Consider the following 19,099-nt stretch of genomic DNA (forward strand, 5'->3'; position numbering starts at 1 on the left):
GTGATGAGGGGCAGGGTTCCTCATATGTATATGTGGGGACACTTAATCTCAAGCTTTGTCCGCCTGTGGGCACATGGATGTGAGTGACAATGGCTGTACAAGCTTACTTCCTTGGCGATATGCTACACGTTTGTGGCTTGGGTCACTTTTTCTTGAGCAGTCTCACGTGTTTAGATTATTTTGGGCTTTCTTATTATGACATAGTTAAATGTATATGTATTGGCATATTTGCCTGTTAATATCCCAGCCTGTCCCTCTGTGGACCAGTTACTGGGACACACAAGTCAGAGAGTGCTTTTGCACTCAAGTCCTACTTGTGGGTTTCCTGAAGGCTATTGGGGGAACAGACTGCCAGACTGCATAGGTCTTTGGTTTGATCTAGCATAACTCATGGGTTTTCTCCTCTATAGAAGCTGATAGCCTGTCTAGTTGATATCGCTTGGTAGTGGGGAATATAATTAGTCTGCATTTACTTGTGAAGATGTTTCGGTGGTACCAGACTGATTAATTGAAGTTAAAATGAGAGATCCAGAGACTTGGAAACAGGGTATTAACTTTCTTTTACCAGACTAACTTAAAATATTTGCCTGATCTCTTGGAGCCAGAAGGAATTGTTAGAAAATAAGGGGTCACTAACTTTCAATTGTATCATGCCTCTAGCATGTGTTTAGATCTTTTTAAAAATCCATGACATATACCCAGTAGAATGACAAACATTTCCATTTAGTGCCAGAAGTTCTTCTGCTCATTTGTATTGGAACACCAGTGATTCAGAGGCTACTTCCCCATGTGAATCATAGAATAGTAGAGTTGGAAGGGGCCAGAAGGCCATTGGGTCTAATCCTCTGCTATTGTAGGACACTAAGTTACACCATCCCATTTAGATGACTGTCCAAATACTTTTTGAATGACTCCAGTAAGGGAGAGCCCACACGTTTTCCAGGTAATGGGTTCTATTGTTGTACTTCTCTGACAGTCAGGAAGTTCTTCTGGTGTCCAGTCTAAATCTGGTTTCTTTTAACTTGAGTCTGTTATTCCCCATCCTGCACTCTGGGATGAATGAGAAGAGATCTCATATGTCCTTTTGTGGCAGCCTTTGAAGTACTTGTAGAGTGCTATCATATCTCCTCTCAGTCTTAGAAACATAGAAACACAGTCAAAAAGTGAGGCAGAAGGGGGTCTCCTGAGCCATCTAGTCGGACCCCTGGTTCAGCTCATGTAATCCCAAACATGTGGTTATCTTCTCTTCCTGAGGCTGAACATGACCGGTTCTCTCAGTCTTTCCTCACAGGGCTTTGTCCCTGAATCATCCTTGTTGCCCTCCTCTGTACCCTTTCTAGCTTTCTGCATCTTTTTAAAATGTAGGTGCCCCGAACTGGACACAGTTCTTCAGATGAGGTCTGACTGGTGCTGGGTATAGTGGAACTAGTACTTCATGTGTTTTGGAAGTGATGCTTCTGTTAATGCAGCCCAAAATTGCACTAGCCTTTTTTGCAGGTGCATTGCATTGTTGGCTCATATTTAGCTTGTGATCATACTGGACAAATGCCTTCCTCCCTCTTCTTAAATTCTGTTGTAGGAATTGACACATAAGAACTAGAAATCTAGAGAAATGACTTACTAACAGATAGCAAATAGCAGGGACATGTAAAAGCATCACATGGAAATAATATCTTCCTCATATGCTTTAATTTTGATTAATACATATATTAAGATATCTTAAAAACACTTGCTGTATTTTAAGTTTCTGAGTAGCTCTGTTCAAAATTTGGAATATAGACATGGTTGTACTATTCTTCCAAGCTTTAGAAATTTTGAAGAAAGGCACTTGAGCATGAGCAATAACTGGCCCTCCTGTGGACAAGTCTAGTTGTTTATGTATCCAGTTTCTGTAATGCATGGTATTTTGATTTATGAAAGTTGTGTGAGTAATAACATTTATCACAGGGATGGCTAGAGTATGGGAGAGATAAGGGTGCATGTGTACAAAGCCTGAGCATTGTTTCTGGAAGTTACCTGTTGTGGGTACATGACTTCTTGGAAGTGTGTACATGCACACACTATAATATATGTTGTTGGAGGTTGTATAGAAATGGTTTGTGTATTCATATAATCTGTGTTCACAATAGACTGAAGATTGGTGGATGCACCTGTAGAATTACACCTGTTAATGTTCTTCGGAGGTACTTTTTGTTTATTTTATTGAATTTTATTGCATTTTTATTGCCTTTTTGGAACCAACCAATGTTTAAAGGTAATTTATACACTTTCAATAAACAAATTTCATAAGCAAATGAAAGCAGCAAGATTTAAAAAAAATCTCTACAACTCTAAGCAGCATTTTAAAAGCCAGATTTAAAGGGGTGTTATGACCCCCTTCCTGAATGCACAGAGAGCAGGGCCCAAGTATAATTTCAGAGGGTATGTATTCCAGAAGAATGTTGAGAACAAAGAGTACACATAATTAAAATGGATTTATTTATTTTATTTAAATAATATTTGTATGTATACTTGATATAAAATATCTAATCAATTCTTATACAGTTATAGCTATAACTCCAAAATAAATAAAAACAAGTGATTTACTTATTTATTTAGTAGATTTTTATCCTGTCCCATAGCCAAGTATGGCTCTCTGGGCAGGTTACAAATGCAACAGTATAATAAGACAATGTACATCAGATAACATTTTAGTTGTTGTTGTTGTTGTTAGTTGCGAAGTCATGCCCGACCCATTGCGACCCCATGGACAACATTCCTCCAGGCCTTCCTGTCCTCCACCATCTCCCAGAGTCCACTCAAGCTCACACCAACTGCTTCAGTGACTCCATCTCACCACCTCATCCTCTGCCGTCCCCTTCTTCTTTTGCCATCTATTGTTCCCAGCATTAGGCTCTTCTCCAGGGAGTCCTTCCTTCTCATTAGGTGGCCAAAGTATTTGAGTTTCATCTTCAGGATCTGGCTTTCTAAAGAGCAGTCAGGGTTGATCTCCTCTAGGAAAACATTTTATAGGCCAATAAAATCACATGTTGGACGCAAAAGATCACCACAGTACAGCCACCACAATAAATACCCACAATAACCAGAGTTCACAAACCATTAAAAGGCACATTAAAAACATTTATACTTACCTCCAATTATTCCTCTCATTCTTCTAGCCTCTGCTGAAGAATCTCTCCTGTCTTTCCACTTTTCACAACCCTTGACCAATTTCTTCCTCTCTTAAAAAAAGGTCAAAAATATATCCATCCTGCTTTCTATCTCTTTCTCTGCCCTCATCCTCTCCTCATCTCCAGCTTTCCCACCCCTCAGTGGAGCTCAAAACTCTTCAGGAATTGTTCCGGCTGTGGCAGCAATTTGCCTTCGACTGGCAGCCATTCCCTATGCCTCCTTTGCTTGGAATCTGCCCAAGTTTACCATTGGTGATGCTCCTATGCCATTCTGAACATTGGCAGTAAGCAGACTGGGAAACAAGAAGCAAAGTGATATCTGACAGAGTGGTCCAGTGATCCTTCTGTTTAAACAGTCCAGCAAAACGTCTGTCTGGATTGCATCCCACAGACTTCCTATATCCCCAGCACACTGAATAATATTCGTAGTGCAGGATGTCAGGCCAAAAAAGGTCACGTAAAAGTGACCTTACAGAAAAATGTTCCCGTGGACAGCAGTAAAAACAGAACATTTTCTAGCTGAAATAAATTGAATGGATGTTGTACTGGTGGTTGTACCTTCACTACAATCCACTATGGTATGAAAAGAGATAACAGTGTGACAAATACTAACCTTGCAGTGCTTGTTGGACAGGTGTGCTAATATATGTGTTTCAGTCTCATAAAAACTGTTTAATTGGCTAGTGCTTAAAGGAGGGTTGGGGGAATATCAGAATGTTAGTGACTAAATGAGGGCAAATAAATTGCTAATCTACCTAGACTGTCTTTTTAGAGTTTCAGTTTTTCCTTTTCATTTAAAAAATATTTTAAGAGTTTTGATTACCCAAGTAAATTGAATTACTTTGTAAATTAAGTGTAGTAGAAATTAAAAGCAAACTCCTATGCATAGTCAGGAAAAAATTCTGCAACTCCCAGCATTTCCTAGCAAAAAGCATATGGCTGGATGTTGTGCTTCTGAGGATTAGAATATATAAATATTGCTTTCTTTTTCCATCTTGAGGAAATAAAATTTTGACCATACAAAGAAAAAAAATCTGCATATGAATGTTCATTTGCTGCATTTTCCCTTCTTTTCCAATAAGTTAACAAGGGAAAGAAAAAGGGTGGTTCAAGGTCATGATCTGGCCATAGTTCTCTTGCTTCCTTTTAGAAAAATTCTGTTCCTCCTATACTAACTGTCTGGACCATTTCACCACTTGTGATACAAGCCTTGAGTGTGTAGATAAATCAGAAGTTAATATAAGTTCAGGAGCTTTTTATCATTGGAATACTGATTGTGTGAATAGGTCTTTAGGCTGTTGCTTTATGCCAAACAGCTTTCATTTTTAACAAAATGGATGCTGTATCCTGTCTGATGGCTGTTGAGAATGAAATGGTCTTACAATGTAACTTAGATCCACAAATATTATGAACCTTGTTTCTTAGATATCCAGTGAAATAAACTAATTGTCAAATGCCAGTTTTACAGACTGAGTGTCACTTTTCACGGAGCATATTAGTTAATACTAAATTTTTGTAACAACGTACTAATGTTTGTTCTGATATGCATGGATAAATCGCTTTGTTATTTGAAATCTGGATGAAATATGCTACACATTAATTTTCCTTTCTTGCAAATAGCAAGAGCAAGTCAGCAAGTTTATTTCTGGCAGTCCTTGGAAGCAATAATTTCTCCTCTTTCCCTCTTCCCTATAGTCTTTTGCCACTGTTCCACAAGGAGTAGATTACTAAAGGGAAATACAAACTGCCCTCCAGCTGGCTTCATTTTTTACTGTTGCACTGAATGGACACCGCTGATGTGGCACTTCCCATAATAGTATCATTGCCTTACTGAGCTTTGGACTGCAGTGGTCCCTTTAATAATGTAGAGTTTGGAATTGTTTGTATTGAACAGATTATCTCCAGGCTCTGATGTCTACGTCACCGTATCATCCATTGCCTTAGCAAGATCACAGCAGTGCCGTAACTCCCCCAGCAACTTGTCATCCTCGAGTGAAACTGGCTCTGGTGGAGGCACCTACAGGCAGAAATCTATGCCTGAAGGGTAGGCCCTCGTGTTTATTTCCTTATGCTTCTCTTCTTTTTCTTTTCTAAGTCACTTTGATTGCATTTGTTTGGTACTCAATCCTGTTCCAAGTGTTCTGAAACTCAATGTGAATAGTAGACCAATTGAAATGAGTAAGGCCTACAGTATGACCTACATGGCTACAATAGCCATGACTACTTTACTTCCCATCATTTTAATGGCTCCACTGTACGTTAGGCTACCCAATACCTCCCTTATTCCCGTAGAAAATTCATGAAATAAAACTCCAGTACAGACAATAGCTTGTGCTACAATAACCAAACAAGAATCTTGTCAGTATCATGGTATGGCTGATCCACATTTGCCAGGGATTTGATGATGCACATTTAATTTGATGAAGATAACAGCTTGCCTCTGAAAGTACATTTCACCCCCCTTTTTATTACAATATATGGCTGGCTCAAATTTACTGGTGCTGGAGGGCTGTAATGTTCCTCAGGATGCAGAGTTAGGGGACCATTAGTAGCCTGGAAATCCCACTATATTTATATACTTGGCAAAAGTTTGAGTGGCATAGCTGTATTCATTGTCTTTGTAGTTTCTGCACAGCCCCACGATGTGGTTCTTTTACCAGACATTTCTAGAAATGTCTAGAGAACGTGACCTCAGAATCTGTCTGCCGCAAACAATGACTCACCATTTTATGAACAACTCCAGCGGGCTGACAGTTGCGCCCTTCCACTTTGTGCCTGCCTCAAGGAGTGGGATAAACTTCTGACTGATTTTCGTGGCATGGCTGAGAACATACTTTATGAACTTCTCTGAGACTGTCAGCTTGTTGGGGTGTCTTTCCCCCAATTTTCCAAGGAAGGATGGTTTCTTCCCTCTAGCATTTTTTTATTTTCTTGGATCTGTTTTCCTTTCAGACTGTCCAGAGTGCAGCAGACTATTTATGACAAGTGCCATGGGTGCAGTGTTAAGTTTACTACTTCACAGAGCCATTGTATTTGTTTGATTTCCGCAGATGAGTGTTGCATTCTTAGCTAGATGAGGAAATGCCCTTGTAACAACAGTGTGTTTGTCACAGTGTGTTTTATCACAATCACTACCAGCTGCTACACCCCTTAGTATTAGAATGGCTTCTGAGGATTTGTTTCCAAACAGAAAATTGATTATTTAATGGTAATTTATTATGTACTATTGTATTTCAATGTATTTTATCATGTTGTAAGCCGCCCCGAGGTTTCGGCAAGGGGCGGCATAGAAATGTTATAATAATAATAATAATAATAATAATAATAATAATAATAATTATATCAAATTAAACTCCTTTCCCAACATTAGTCTCCTTATTCCAGCCTTCCTTTAAAATTGTTTAGGAGAAAAAGTCCTTATGCTTGCAATCCCTACACTGTAAATTGGGTAACAATCCAGATTTTAAAACCAGTCAGACAAAAACAGACCTCATATACAATCTAGGTAGAATTTTGTATAACAGCACTTTTAATATTGACACATAGCAGCCACATCCACATATCACGCTAAGTGAGCCTGTGAATGAGTTACAGAGATCAACGAGGCTTTGGCAAGGGGCGGCATAGAAATGTTTTAATAAATAAAATAAAAAAAAATAAACCAGCGGTTGATCGAGTCTACCGTGGCTTGTCCACCCCCACCTTTCCCCCTTAAGCCTATTCTAATATCCCAGTGTTCTTCACAGTGGAATCCATGTTGTTTGCCCTTCCCTACTCCAATCATTTCCAATTTTCATCCACTGTTGTTGTTTATTTGGAGCCTCAAAAATTCACAGTTGGGGATCTGTTTGTTTCCTTTTTTAGCTTAGAAAATTGTGCCAATCTTTGACAAGTGTGCTTATGGATGCCTGTTAGGTGTAGTCTTGCCTGGTCATTTTGTGCTAGTTGCCAGGGACTACTTGCTGAATTGTCAATTACAGAGCAGCAAAAATTGGGGAAAGCAGCAAAATAAAGTACACCAAAAAGGAATGGAGGACTATATCTCCCACTTATCATTGTAACCCTCTCAATTTTAAGTGTTAGACTGACATTTAGCAGTTACCATCATCTCTTCAACACTCACCCAATCTAATTCACCCCTTTGCAGCTACTTTTCAGAGTACTACTATGGTTCCCAGACTGTTCTTAAACAAAATGCAAACTTTTTTGCAAATGTAATGGCTAGGAAGTAAATGGAAGTTAAATATGTACAGCTACGGTAATTGCTTCATTACTGCAGGTATACCAATTTCCTCTCCATTTACTGCCATGCCTTTAAATTGGTGCAACATTTCCCTGCCATTTACTTCCCAGGCATTAAATTTATATATTGTTATGGTCCAAAAACTCACAATAGTTAAACAACAAAATGCATCCTTTACAGGTGGCAGAATGGGAGGGAGCAAGTAGGGTGTTGACAATACCCAGAGCTGCTGCCCAAGTGGGGCTGTATTCACTCCATCCAGTTCAGCTGCCTTCTGGGAATTATTGCTAGGTACCTGCAGTACTTGCAGCAATAAGGGTCCTGAAGTTTTGAAAAGAAGCTTGAAAAAGGAAGTGCCACTATCTCAACAGCTAGAGATTTTGTGGATGATACAAGAAGTGTCAGTTCAACACTGAAAACTGAAACGATTACATAGCTTACCTCCCTTTTGGTGCACCATTTTTGCTGCTTTTTAAATCACCAAAAATTGTGAATTTTTTTGTTCTTTAACTGACAACATGACAACATTCCTGGCAACTGTGCATTAATTAGCTCATAGGCAGTCTTTCCTTATCAATCTACAAATATGTTACCTAGTGTACTTTCCAGTCCCATTTGATAGCTGAAACTTACAAGGAAATTGATCAGAAAAGATTACACATATTGGGCAGCCGTAAGAGCTCACTTACGAAAGACCAACCAAGCAACTAAAACAATGTAAACATTTGTGCAATATTCTAGACTAGTTATCCACAGTGTGTTACTATGTCATACAAACAATGCAGCTAATGGTTGGGTTCAGACAACACAGTAACCCACACTAAAAGGTTCAGTATGGGTTGGGTATAGCTTATATTTGATTTATGGGTTGCTATTGCAACATTGTTTATTGTGTTATCTGAATCCAGCCTTGTTAACTAACCATGATTTGTTATGCATGAATAACCTGAAACAAGCCATGGGTTCTTTTCATGGGTTGTTCATGGTCAACAAACCATGGTTTGTTATTGCAGCTGGGTTTAGACCATACAATAACCACGGTTTCCAGAACAAATCATAATTCAATTCATACTCAACCCTTTAAAATGGATTGTTGTGTTGTCTGAACTCACTCAGTGAAAGAATTAAACAGTTCTTCCTCACTTTATGTCAGTCTTCTAGCTCCTTCTGTAAATCCTTTTCCCAATTATGCAGTCATAGGAAATAATTTAAAAAGAAGAGTCCTGGAACTTTCTGAAATGTTGCACTATTCACTAGTGAGAAAATCTTAACAAGCAAGAAATGAAATATTTAGTACTTAGTAAACAGTGAAAAATTAAAAAAGACAGAACAATAATTAGTAGAACCATTTTGAGGGCTTGAACATTAATACAACTGAAATAGAGGATGGCTTGGAGTTTCCCTTCTGAGCTCCAACCTTGGGATGGAGAGAGAAAATGAGTGGGGTGATGAGAGGAGATCCCACCAGATTCAAAAGCCCCAATCCCAGGGAAGTGAGGGAGCCAAATGGATACAGAGGCTTATCTAAATTAAATAGGACAAATGGAGGAGAGAGTGGCTAAAAATACTTCTGCTGTTCTCCTCACCCTGCCAACAGCTGCCTGGTGGGGCATAGAATGGTTGGAGGGCTCTGAGATTGGAGCCTTCCATCGTTCAGCCATCAGTCCCATGGAACTGTAACCAGTCCCATAGAACTGTAGGTATGACAAAGAGAAGAAAGTGCTATATATTTTTTGTAATAGGCTTTAACAAAAGAATAAAATTGTTTCTAAATGGCTGATGAGAAAAATGTGAAAATAGTTGAAGTTGGGCTAAAATATATTAGCATATTCTAGCAGTGAAATAAATGTTGCTCATAGGCAGGTGTGTCAACAGGAGCAACTCTCTGGGTTCAGATTTGACTTTTGAATGGAGGGATATGTTCTATTATTTTCACCTATAGACATCAGTAAAAAACATTCCTCTTCTTGTCATCTCCCCATCCCACCCCCAAATACCATAGATGAAAAAGGTTGCCCTGAATCTGGTCCCTTTGCTCTTAGCATTTTTCACATGCTTGGTTGACCACTGAGATTGCCGTAGGACATAAGAAGGCAGTTTTGAGGCAAAAGGCAGTTGGCTCCCCACCCCTTCATTGATGCTGATTGTGAATGGTAGCCCCAAAGTAGTACACCTCCAAAGCTGTGAAGACATACATGGATGGCAGTTACTTTTTGAATCTAAAAAGGCTATAACCTTCTTAACAGATGGAGTTGATTAAATTCCTGGCTACAGCTGTTCTCAAAAGTGCCAGGTTTTTTTAGAAGCTACCAATACTGTAATGTCTCTAGAAAAATCTGTAGTGTAATCACATTTGAAATACTGTGCACAGTTCTGTTCACTGCTCCTTAGAATAGATATTTTAGAGCAGAAGATGAGGTCTATCAAAATAATTAAGGGGAAACTCCTGTGCAATGTGGAATGTCACGTCTCCAGTGGTTGTTTAGTTTAGGAAAAGGGTGAATAAAGGATGCTGAGGATGAACAGCAGAAGTCTATTACTGTTGTGTCCTGTTGTGGGCTTCCCATAGGCAACTTTTGGTCCCAGTGACAAACAGAATGCAGGTGTAGCTACACTTTGAATCTGATCCAGCACAGCTCTGAGCCTGCAAACTAACCTGGGGATATCAACAATAATGACAATTTCTATCATTCATTACCAGATAGAGCAAACTACATTATCAGTTTTCTCTTCATTCAGTTTCTGTCAACTTAGCCTCATCCTGTCTCTAACCATGGCTAATAATCAGTGCTGAAGTAGTGTTCCACTGGGGATTATATAATTGTTGCTATGAATGATAAACTTGATTGCAGCCAACAGTTCTGAATGGTTTAAGTGATTGGAATCTGCTGGTTACTAAATGTGCCCATTTTAAAATCGTTAGTATGTAGGAAACGAGAATGCATTTTTTTCATACAAGTGGCAATCTAAGTAATAGTTAAGGCAGAGAGGAGAACAGTGAAGCATGAACAGCAAAAGGGTGGGTTCACACAAACACCAGAGTACCCCACTGTGACTTATTTATATTTTGAATGTTCAGTGCTTGGTGGGGAGTTGCCATAATTTCTCATGCATCTGAACTGGGCGGCAGGGTTTGTTTGAGTGTTAAATAAACCTCAAATAACCCATAATCTGTTATAGGGTTATTTGAGGGTTAAAATCCTACCACCTTACTTTGGATGACATGACAAACTATAGCAAACCTCTGCCAGAAGTTGAATATCATTGAATGGCAGGGCACCGCACAGCCCACTCTGGCATAACTTAGTTCAGTGATTGTGTGAGTCAAAGTGTTTCAGTAATTGAGGCTGCTGATGATCAAATGTGTGCCACAAAAGCTGTTTGAAATTAACAAAAAGTGAGTGAGCCATCTTTTATTACTCATTATATTTGATAGGGCTATTTTACTTCTAAAATCATGTTTGTCTGAGTCTTTTTATTATTGTTGGATATATTTTAGAAGGTTGAACCTTGGACTCATGCTTCCCCACTTCCACCCAGATGAGAGATTGAGCTACCTTATATAGTACTTCTTCCCAAGCCCCCAAAAAGTCAAGTTACCAGGCAGGATAGGATATTTATACATGCCATTTTCCTCCTGTGGCAGTAGTTAGTGCAGCTCACCACTCTTATGTAAATAACTGATTTCCCAGCAATAGAAGAGCTTGCTAAGGAGGGATACAGATCCATGTAGCTAGCATTTTCATGTTTGTTGGATCTACCAACCAGACTTTCAGTTAATTTATGAGGAGGTGTCTTGGTATTACCTTGGCCTTGTTTTGCTCAGAGGTCTTAAAATATGATTGAAGATCCTTCTTCTGTTGTTGGTATTGGCTCTGGGGTCCTTTTGAGTTATTTATTTTTATAAATAAAATATGCCATCACCACATGCCTTGGCATCTTGGGACAGCTTATAACGTAGAACTAAAACAATAAAACACTAACAAGTACAGTAAAATTATATAAAAACAAAAACAAAAAAGCAACTTAACAATAAAATTAATTTTTAAAATAGCCATTAAATAAAAAGGTTTTAACCTGGTGCCGAAAAGAATATAGACTCGGCACCAGGCGCACCTCTCCAGGGAGCACATTCCATAACCTGGGTGCCACCACAGAGAAGGCCCTGCTCCAGGTAGTTGTTCTTTTTATCTCCTTTAAAGAGGGCTCCCGGAGCAAAGCCTCTCCCGCAGATCTTAAGGGGCATGAGGGCATGTAAGGGAAGAGGTACTCCTTCAGGTATCCTGGTCCCAAGCCGTTCAGGGCTTTATAGGTTAAAACCAGCACCTTGAATTGGGCCTGGACTTGGGCCACTGAGAGTCAGTGGAGCTGATAGAGGACCGGCGTTATGTGAGAGTAACGGCCGGTCCCTGTCAGCAGCCTGTCAGCTCTGTTCTGTACCAGCTGAAGTATCTGGACTGTTTTCAAGGGCAGCCCCACATAGAGCATGTCACAGTAATCCAAGCGGGAAGTTACCAGAGCATGTGTCACTGTTGCTAGGGAGTGCTCATCCAGGTAAGGACACAGCTGATGGATCAGTCGAAGTTGTAGGAAAGCACTCCTTGCCACCGCCGCCACCTGGAACTCCAGTGACAGTTCTGGGTCAAGAAGTACCCCCAAGCTGCGGACACTGTCCTTTAGAGGGAGTGCTAGTAGAAGTGGAAGGAATGTTTGTTCCTAAGGGTCAAGTCCATCTTTAATGGTCTGTCTTATCTGAGGAAAAATGAGCACTGGATCATGTTTCATGCAGAGTTGGTTACTAGTATAATCATGAATATTGTCTATATTTATCAGGTGATAGAATAGTCTTCATGTTACAAATGTTTCAGTTGAATTATAATCCTAAAAAAGAAGAGCGACTGCCACAATTTAAAAAAAAAATGTTTTCTGGTTTCTTGCTTTGCCTTTTGTAAAGGACATGCATTGCATGCAGCTTCTTCATGTAAAGAAATGTTTGGTTTGAATAGCAGTTTCCATGTACAGCAGGGTTGGGCAATATCAGCCAGTCCAGGGTCCCATTTCCAACCTCTGGTCTCACTTGGGGTGTACACTCCTGCTACAGAAAAACTGCTCATTTGTCACAGTTAGCAAACCACAACAGAACCTCAGCCCATGTTTAGCTCAAAAGCAAGGTAGATGTGGCACTTTTGAGTCTCCACAGGAAGAAGCACCATCTGTCTGTCTGTCTGTCTGTCTGTCTGTCTGTCTATCTAATGGTACTCCCAGTTTCTAGCATGCAGGGGCAAGAGCACACGGGGAGGGCATATAGCCCTGTTATACAGAAATTAAGAATAGTGGAATTCTTTTACACAGGTTTGGAATGACTCGAAGATCCCCTGCTTCCATTGACAGACAGAATACGGATACTAGTGGTAGTGGTAAATCCACGCCCAGTTGGCAGAGAAGTGAGGATAGCATTGTTGACCAGATGGGTAAGTAATCATTTTCTGCAGAAATTAAATAGTGTTCAACACAAGGTGTCTTTGGCAACTCAGTCCTCCACAGTGAGTATAGCTTCTTATACAAAGCAAGTCTTTGTTGTTGGATGTTGCCTTTTGTTAATCGGAATGAATACTACAGATTGGGTATATTGTACTCTGCAGTTTGTGTCCTTGAGACCTGTAAATACAATCTGTAGAAATAATGTTCTCTGGAGAATAGATATGATATAATAGGCCAGTCCCTGGAGCACCTTTTTGAGAAGTGATTGTTTAGGGACACCCATTAGTTGGCTTTGCTGTTTGCTTGTCCTCCTCTCCTTCCAGTACTGCATTAGTTTTAACTTAATTTTCACTTTATCTTTAGTTCGCTTTGTGATGCTCCCTTTCAAATAGTTCAGTGTGTTTTTTAATGTACAGATTTTTAATGTACAAATAAAATATAAGTGCAATGAATATGTAGTTGGATGGAAATTTATTTTCCACTGGTGCATATGTTTTCTGTTGTACTTTGTCATTAGGTTATTAACTGAAAAAACCACCCTTTACAATGCACATTCTCAGCATCCAGTGGATTGATATTGTTAAACCTTGATTTGGAGCTTCAATGCATAGACCTCCCCTCTTCCTTTGTGGCTTCTGTGCATTGAAGCCATGATCCATTGGTGGACATTGATAGGGATTTTAGGCATGGTTTCATCTCAGTGGTACCGCGCATGCAGTGCAGCTGGCTTTAGTCTAGGATGCCAGAGTTAAGAGAATGGCTTCCTGGCAGGCCGTCTACCCAGCATGCTGCATCTAGGTCAGTATCTGTTCAGTTTTGAAGGTCTGTTGCATTGTCAGGTTTCAGGTCACTGCTTATGTAACAACCTCTACAGTGCTGTGGGAGCAGACACAAAGAAGAATAGTTGCTGAAGATATACCTGTAGTAACACAAAGGGAATTCTGAGATAAAAGCAGCCGGGTTTCCAAACCAGGAGTTGGAACAGATCACATTTAGGTTCTACAGGGTTGTCTAATTACTTGGAAGACCAAATAACCTGAATAAAAGTTATTCCACTATTATCAGGGTAGATTTGACTTAAATCCAATCAAGTTAAATCATGATTTAAATCACTACTCAGTAAGATTAGGTTTAAATCATAGTTTTCTACATAATTTGCATGCATGCTTACCTTACCCAAAGGTAGAGGAACTTCATTAAAATATTCCCAAACTGCCATTATAGATTTTCTCCTCCAGGGAAAGATCAAGATGATAAACCGCAGGCTATACACAAAGAGATCCAAAGACTTTTTGAGTATTGTGCTGAAAAGTTTTTTCTTTCATTTTTACTGCTTGTCCCTCCCTCCTCACACTTAGCTTCTTGAGCAGATCTATTCCACTCCCAACAATTTTCTTCTATGCACTGAATTTTTAAAAACTTAGCACTTAAGAAGCAAGGGGTTGCTTCTGTGTACATAGATTTGGAAAGCAACAATGGAATTAAGGTCTCTTTCTCAACTCTGTATGTTTTTTATAATATTTTTGCTGTGAAAAAGAGGCATGCAGTTTCCACAGACACAAATTCACAGTTTTGAGAACTGTAAAACCAAGCATGAGTGATAATATCTTCTAGATTGAAAAATTGCCCAATAATCTTATAGAAACCTCTGAAAAAGCATGACGTTGTGAATGGTTTAGTGGAATTCATTTACCAAAAAATGTAAACATTGCATGAATGTACAGCCCCATGGTACAGAATTAAAAATTAATCCTTATTTAATGATGAATAACCTTTGGACTATAATCCGAAGTTTTCTTAAACAGAAAACTATCTTTAGGTATAGTCTTCCTCAAAAAGCATTGTATTTAAAAATCCAATTTAAATTTAAAATCATTTTTTTAAAAAAAATCCTTGATTTTTATCCACTCTGATTGTTGTTATTTTTAGTACATTTCACCTTTTTCCTCTTTCAAGCATTTTAAGGTGGCTTACTTAGTCCTTTTCTATTTTATTTTCACAACAACTCTGTGAGGTAGTCATGCTGAAAATACAAGGCTGGCCCAAAGTCACCCAGTGAACTTCACAACCAAGTGGAGATAGAACACACATCTTCCAGGTCTCAGCTCAGTACACTAACCACTATTACACATTGGCTATCTATGATGCTTCTCTATGGGGCTAGCTTGAAAGTGGTGTCCTGATGTGGATTGGATGGGTACAGGATGGGGACAACCATTCTCCTGGTTTAGCCAAATATAAAGACTTATTTTGGCTAAGACATAGCCAAAAAATGAAGGTGCTCACAGTAGACTCCTATTGTGTCAGTAAGGTAGGCTTTGAGACAGATTGAAGTATATAGTGAATGCCTCTGGAGTTTGGGAAATGAAATATGATTCTCAGATTCAAAAGATAAACTTTTGTTCTAGTAATTTCAGAGGCTCAGTGAGCTGTGTATTATTATTAAAGCCATCTGGTTAGTCCCCATCCCCCATATCTGCTTAACAGGAAAAACCTGTGATTATACTCATCTCTAGTTACCATTTTGGCAGAATACTTTAATCACATGTGCTTTTATACAGTTGAGATGGTAACAACATGTGTAAAGTTAATCCTTTTCAGAATTACTTTTGCAGATCTCTGTTGTGTGTTGATGTTGGCACTTAATATAGCTGCCGAATCATTCTGCTGTGGAAAATAAAATGGCCCCATTAAGTTGGAGAAAATGGAAAAAGTGGAGAAAACGTTGGGGTATGGTGTGAAGAGAGCTGAGTACAATGCTACTTGTCAGTCTCTCTTTGTGTAGTTTCCTGCTTTTAAGGCAGATAAAAGTATTATACATATGCACACATGCTTACATTGTCAGTTCTTATGATGGATTTTATTCAGGGGTGTCCTGATGTGGATGGAACGCTCTTTTATCCAGCAAAGAGTTCTGTCAGTTAAAAGGGATAGGGAAACCGTTTTTGGGCAATTCCCTTTCTTCCTCCCACAAAATCTTGGTGGGGGGGGGGAGTAGCATGGGAGGTCATATGGGTGGGCAGGGGGGAATTGCCTAAAATCCTTTCCCTTCCCATACTACTAATGGAAGTCTCCACTGGATCAAAGGACCTTCTGTCAGTGCAAGGACAGCAGTTAGGTGCAACTCTACATAGTTAAAAATAATTAGGGTGCTTCAACATTAAACAAGTAGAATCAGGTCATCAGCATTAGCGAAGGACATTTTATTCTGCTCTTGGATCTTGGCAGACTTTCAGCAGTTTCTCAACCTTTTTTTAACCAAACAGTAAAATAACGTGAGCTCCCTTAATGGAAGATGCTGTGTTGCATGCTGTATTGCAGAGCCGACGTGCCACCTCCCTGCTGTGTCAAAGGTGCTGCCATCCTTCAGAGAGAGTCCCACTGGAAGACTGATGAGGCAGGATCCGGTAGTTCACTTGTCTCCAAATAAGCAGGGCCACGTAAGTTCACTTTCAAGATTGTTACTTACAGTGCTTTGCTCTTTCAGCAGTTCTTCAAAGGTAAGATCTCCTTTAAAAGCCTCTCCTTTCCCCAAACTATTCCTCCTTGTTAGCTTATGGAGGAGGTGGCTGCAGAACTGACCTCAGAATTTTCAGGCTAAATGTAACTTTAGCATAGCATTTTATTAATAGAAACATTTTTCTGCCAACTCAGAGGCAGGACTTTTTTCCCAGGTAGAGTGTGATAGGCTAAGGATTTGTGGGGTCATTGATTATACCAGAAATAAGTTTCCTGTTGAAATCCCTTTTGTTAGTTCTGGACGCCACATGCAAGATTTTCATGATACACTAACACTTTTTTACAGAGTAAAGTTGAACAGTCTGATGTAATTAGTTCTCACTTGCACCTTCAGATCTCTATTTATAGTCTGGCCATTGGTTATCATCCCCCCTTCCTTGGCAATTAAATTCTTCTTTTGAATATTTCTGGTTATATAGGCTAAGTCCTAACCCTTTATGGTGTCTGTGTAGAATTGACAAGCTAGGCCACATTCTAGAAAGTGCAGAGAAGTGATCCTACTAACAACGTACAGATAAGGGGGTACTGCCAGATGCCAGAAGGAGAAGGAGCTAGCCTAAGAAGTGGAAATACCTCCAAATGCAGGAAATCTTTGCTTTTTCCTTATAATGCTATACTTTTTCCTTTTAATACTACCTATCATATTTTTACATAGCTGTTCTTTGGTATATATTACATACTTAAATATTGTATGCATTGCATGTTTCATAAATGTTCCTTTGTACAGATTCTTATATACTACGTTACTGTCAGGTTAACTACTTTGCTTTCACTGGTATGCAACTACCATTCTTACGGTGCTGACTAGGATATAGTTTGCTGTTGCAAGCCAACTGACAGGCATTAGACAGGAGCCCAGTAGCTCTCCTATGTGGAAGAATTCCCCTATTGAATGGAAGAAAAGCTTGCTTTAGAGTTAGTATAGTTTCAAGGTACAGGGAGATAGGAAGTAGAATTAGTTTTTTCTGTCCTCTATATTAATTTGTAGCATCCAGAGCAGATCTTTTAGCTCTGATTTTGTGCATCATACCATGAGGAAAGGAACAAAAGTTTACTTCACATTATACAAACACTCATGAAATATAGGAAATGTGTGTGTTCTCCAGACATCTGAAATGTCTGCATCCGTACTTCATATCCTTGCATTTCATTGTATTTAGCTGTGGACCCATTTCATGCTCCTGCCATACTCTACATATTTACAGAAGTATATTTGGATGACCAATGTATAGTAGCTTAACCTGCATTTAAAAATTGATTGATGAAGATTAGGGTGGAAATTAGTATCATGTATAACGTGGTCCATGAAATTAGTCTCATGAATTAAGTTTGTGTCATAAGCTTTGAACCGAGTCTGTGTGTATCCTGTCTTAGTCAATTGTATAAATGGTGAAGTGAATTCACTTTTGCTTATTGTTAATATGTAGCTGCTCCTGTTATATTTTATTCATAGTCTTTTCTTCTTCATTCTTGGTAGTCTGATAGCCACTACTCCAGCCATTCAAGCAGTAACACACTGTCCAGCAATGCTTCCAGTGTCCACAGTGAGGAGAAATGGTACGACAGCGGAGACAGGACAGAGTCAGAACTGAATAGCTACAACTACCTTCAAGGCACTTCTGCTGACAGCGGCATTGATACCACCTCCTATGGTCCCAGCCATGGCAGCACAGCATCCCTGGGCAACTCAGCAACATCTCCTCGATCAGGACTAGTAAAGGAGAAAGTACCACCGCTATGGCACAGTTCCAGTGAAGTGGTCTCCATTGTAGACCGGACGTTAGAAAAAGAGGGCCACATCATGGACAGAAAGACAGAATCTTCACTGAGCTTGGACATTCATAGTAAAAATCAACCAGCCTCCAACCCTCTAACGAGAGAGAACAGTGCTTTTAGCCTTAGTGACACTATTTCCCATGCAAGGTAAATTCCTTTAAAATTATTCTTTATGTGTCTTCCTTGAAGATTCTAGCAGATCTGAAGAGTGGGTGTTATGGAAAATACACACCCATATTTATTGGCAGCCCAGCATCTTGAAAAAAGATGTTTTACAGGGAGTTCAAAACTGGAAAAAGAAGTTTGATCTTTTTTGTGGATAGGACCTGTTCCTTCTACTGCAAGAGCTCTAAGAACACATGAGTATCTGGACCAGAGTGTGACAACAATGTCAGTAAGTTGCAGGGCACACCCAGCATCATGTGTAAGACAAGTATGAACACGATCTTTTAACCGTACAAGTAGCCTAAGGGATTGGGAGCAAGTCACAGGGTAGCCTGTTCCCTTTATTCCCCAAGCCCCGGTTTCTGTCCTTGCTACTCCCCACCCCCTCCCCAACACACACACACACACACTGCCCTGGTTAGTACTGTGGAGAGTTGTTGCATCGCAGCCTGTGTTTGGGCTAGATGAATGAAATTGTCAGAATACTTGAGTGGTTTTTAAACTGAATTTGAATTTTACTACAAGGACTTCGGGCTTGACTACACAGCTGCTATCCACGGTAGTTAGCTGCATGTCATAATGATTCACCCCCCCACCTTTGTTTGTAAACCTGGAATGGTCTGGCCTTTTTAGACATCTTCTTTCATAGCTTCTGTTACAAGTGTAGTGCTGTGTCTGTGTACATTATTGTTTTTGTAAAGAGATGTCCATGATGATTCTTGTTTGTCCCATGGAAATTATGGAG

General features: G+C 39.6%; 1 protein-coding gene across 6 annotated transcripts in view; it reads left to right on the plus strand.

Moving 5' to 3' along the window:
• The window catches only part of SIPA1L1 (signal induced proliferation associated 1 like 1), a 174,481-nt gene that overhangs the window by 135,466 nt on the left and 19,916 nt on the right, over window positions 1-19,099 (plus strand). For 5 of the 6 annotated variants that reach the window (XM_044435575.1, XM_044435576.1, XM_044435574.1 and 2 more), the window contains 4 exons: window positions 5,065-5,214; window positions 12,766-12,884; window positions 16,216-16,334; window positions 17,891-18,336. In XM_044435575.1, coding sequence (XP_044291510.1) covers window positions 5,065-5,214; window positions 12,766-12,884; window positions 16,216-16,334; window positions 17,891-18,336 — 834 coding nt within the window. The remainder of the gene's footprint in view (window positions 1-5,064; window positions 5,215-12,765; window positions 12,885-16,215; window positions 16,335-17,890; window positions 18,337-19,099) is intronic. The other variant, XM_044435578.1, reaches the window with a different exon arrangement.

This window comes from Varanus komodoensis, unplaced genomic scaffold (genome assembly GCF_004798865.1).
Source record: "Varanus komodoensis strain SLA01 unplaced genomic scaffold, ASM479886v1 scaffold3, whole genome shotgun sequence".
Lineage (NCBI taxonomy): Eukaryota > Metazoa > Chordata > Lepidosauria > Squamata > Varanidae > Varanus > Varanus komodoensis.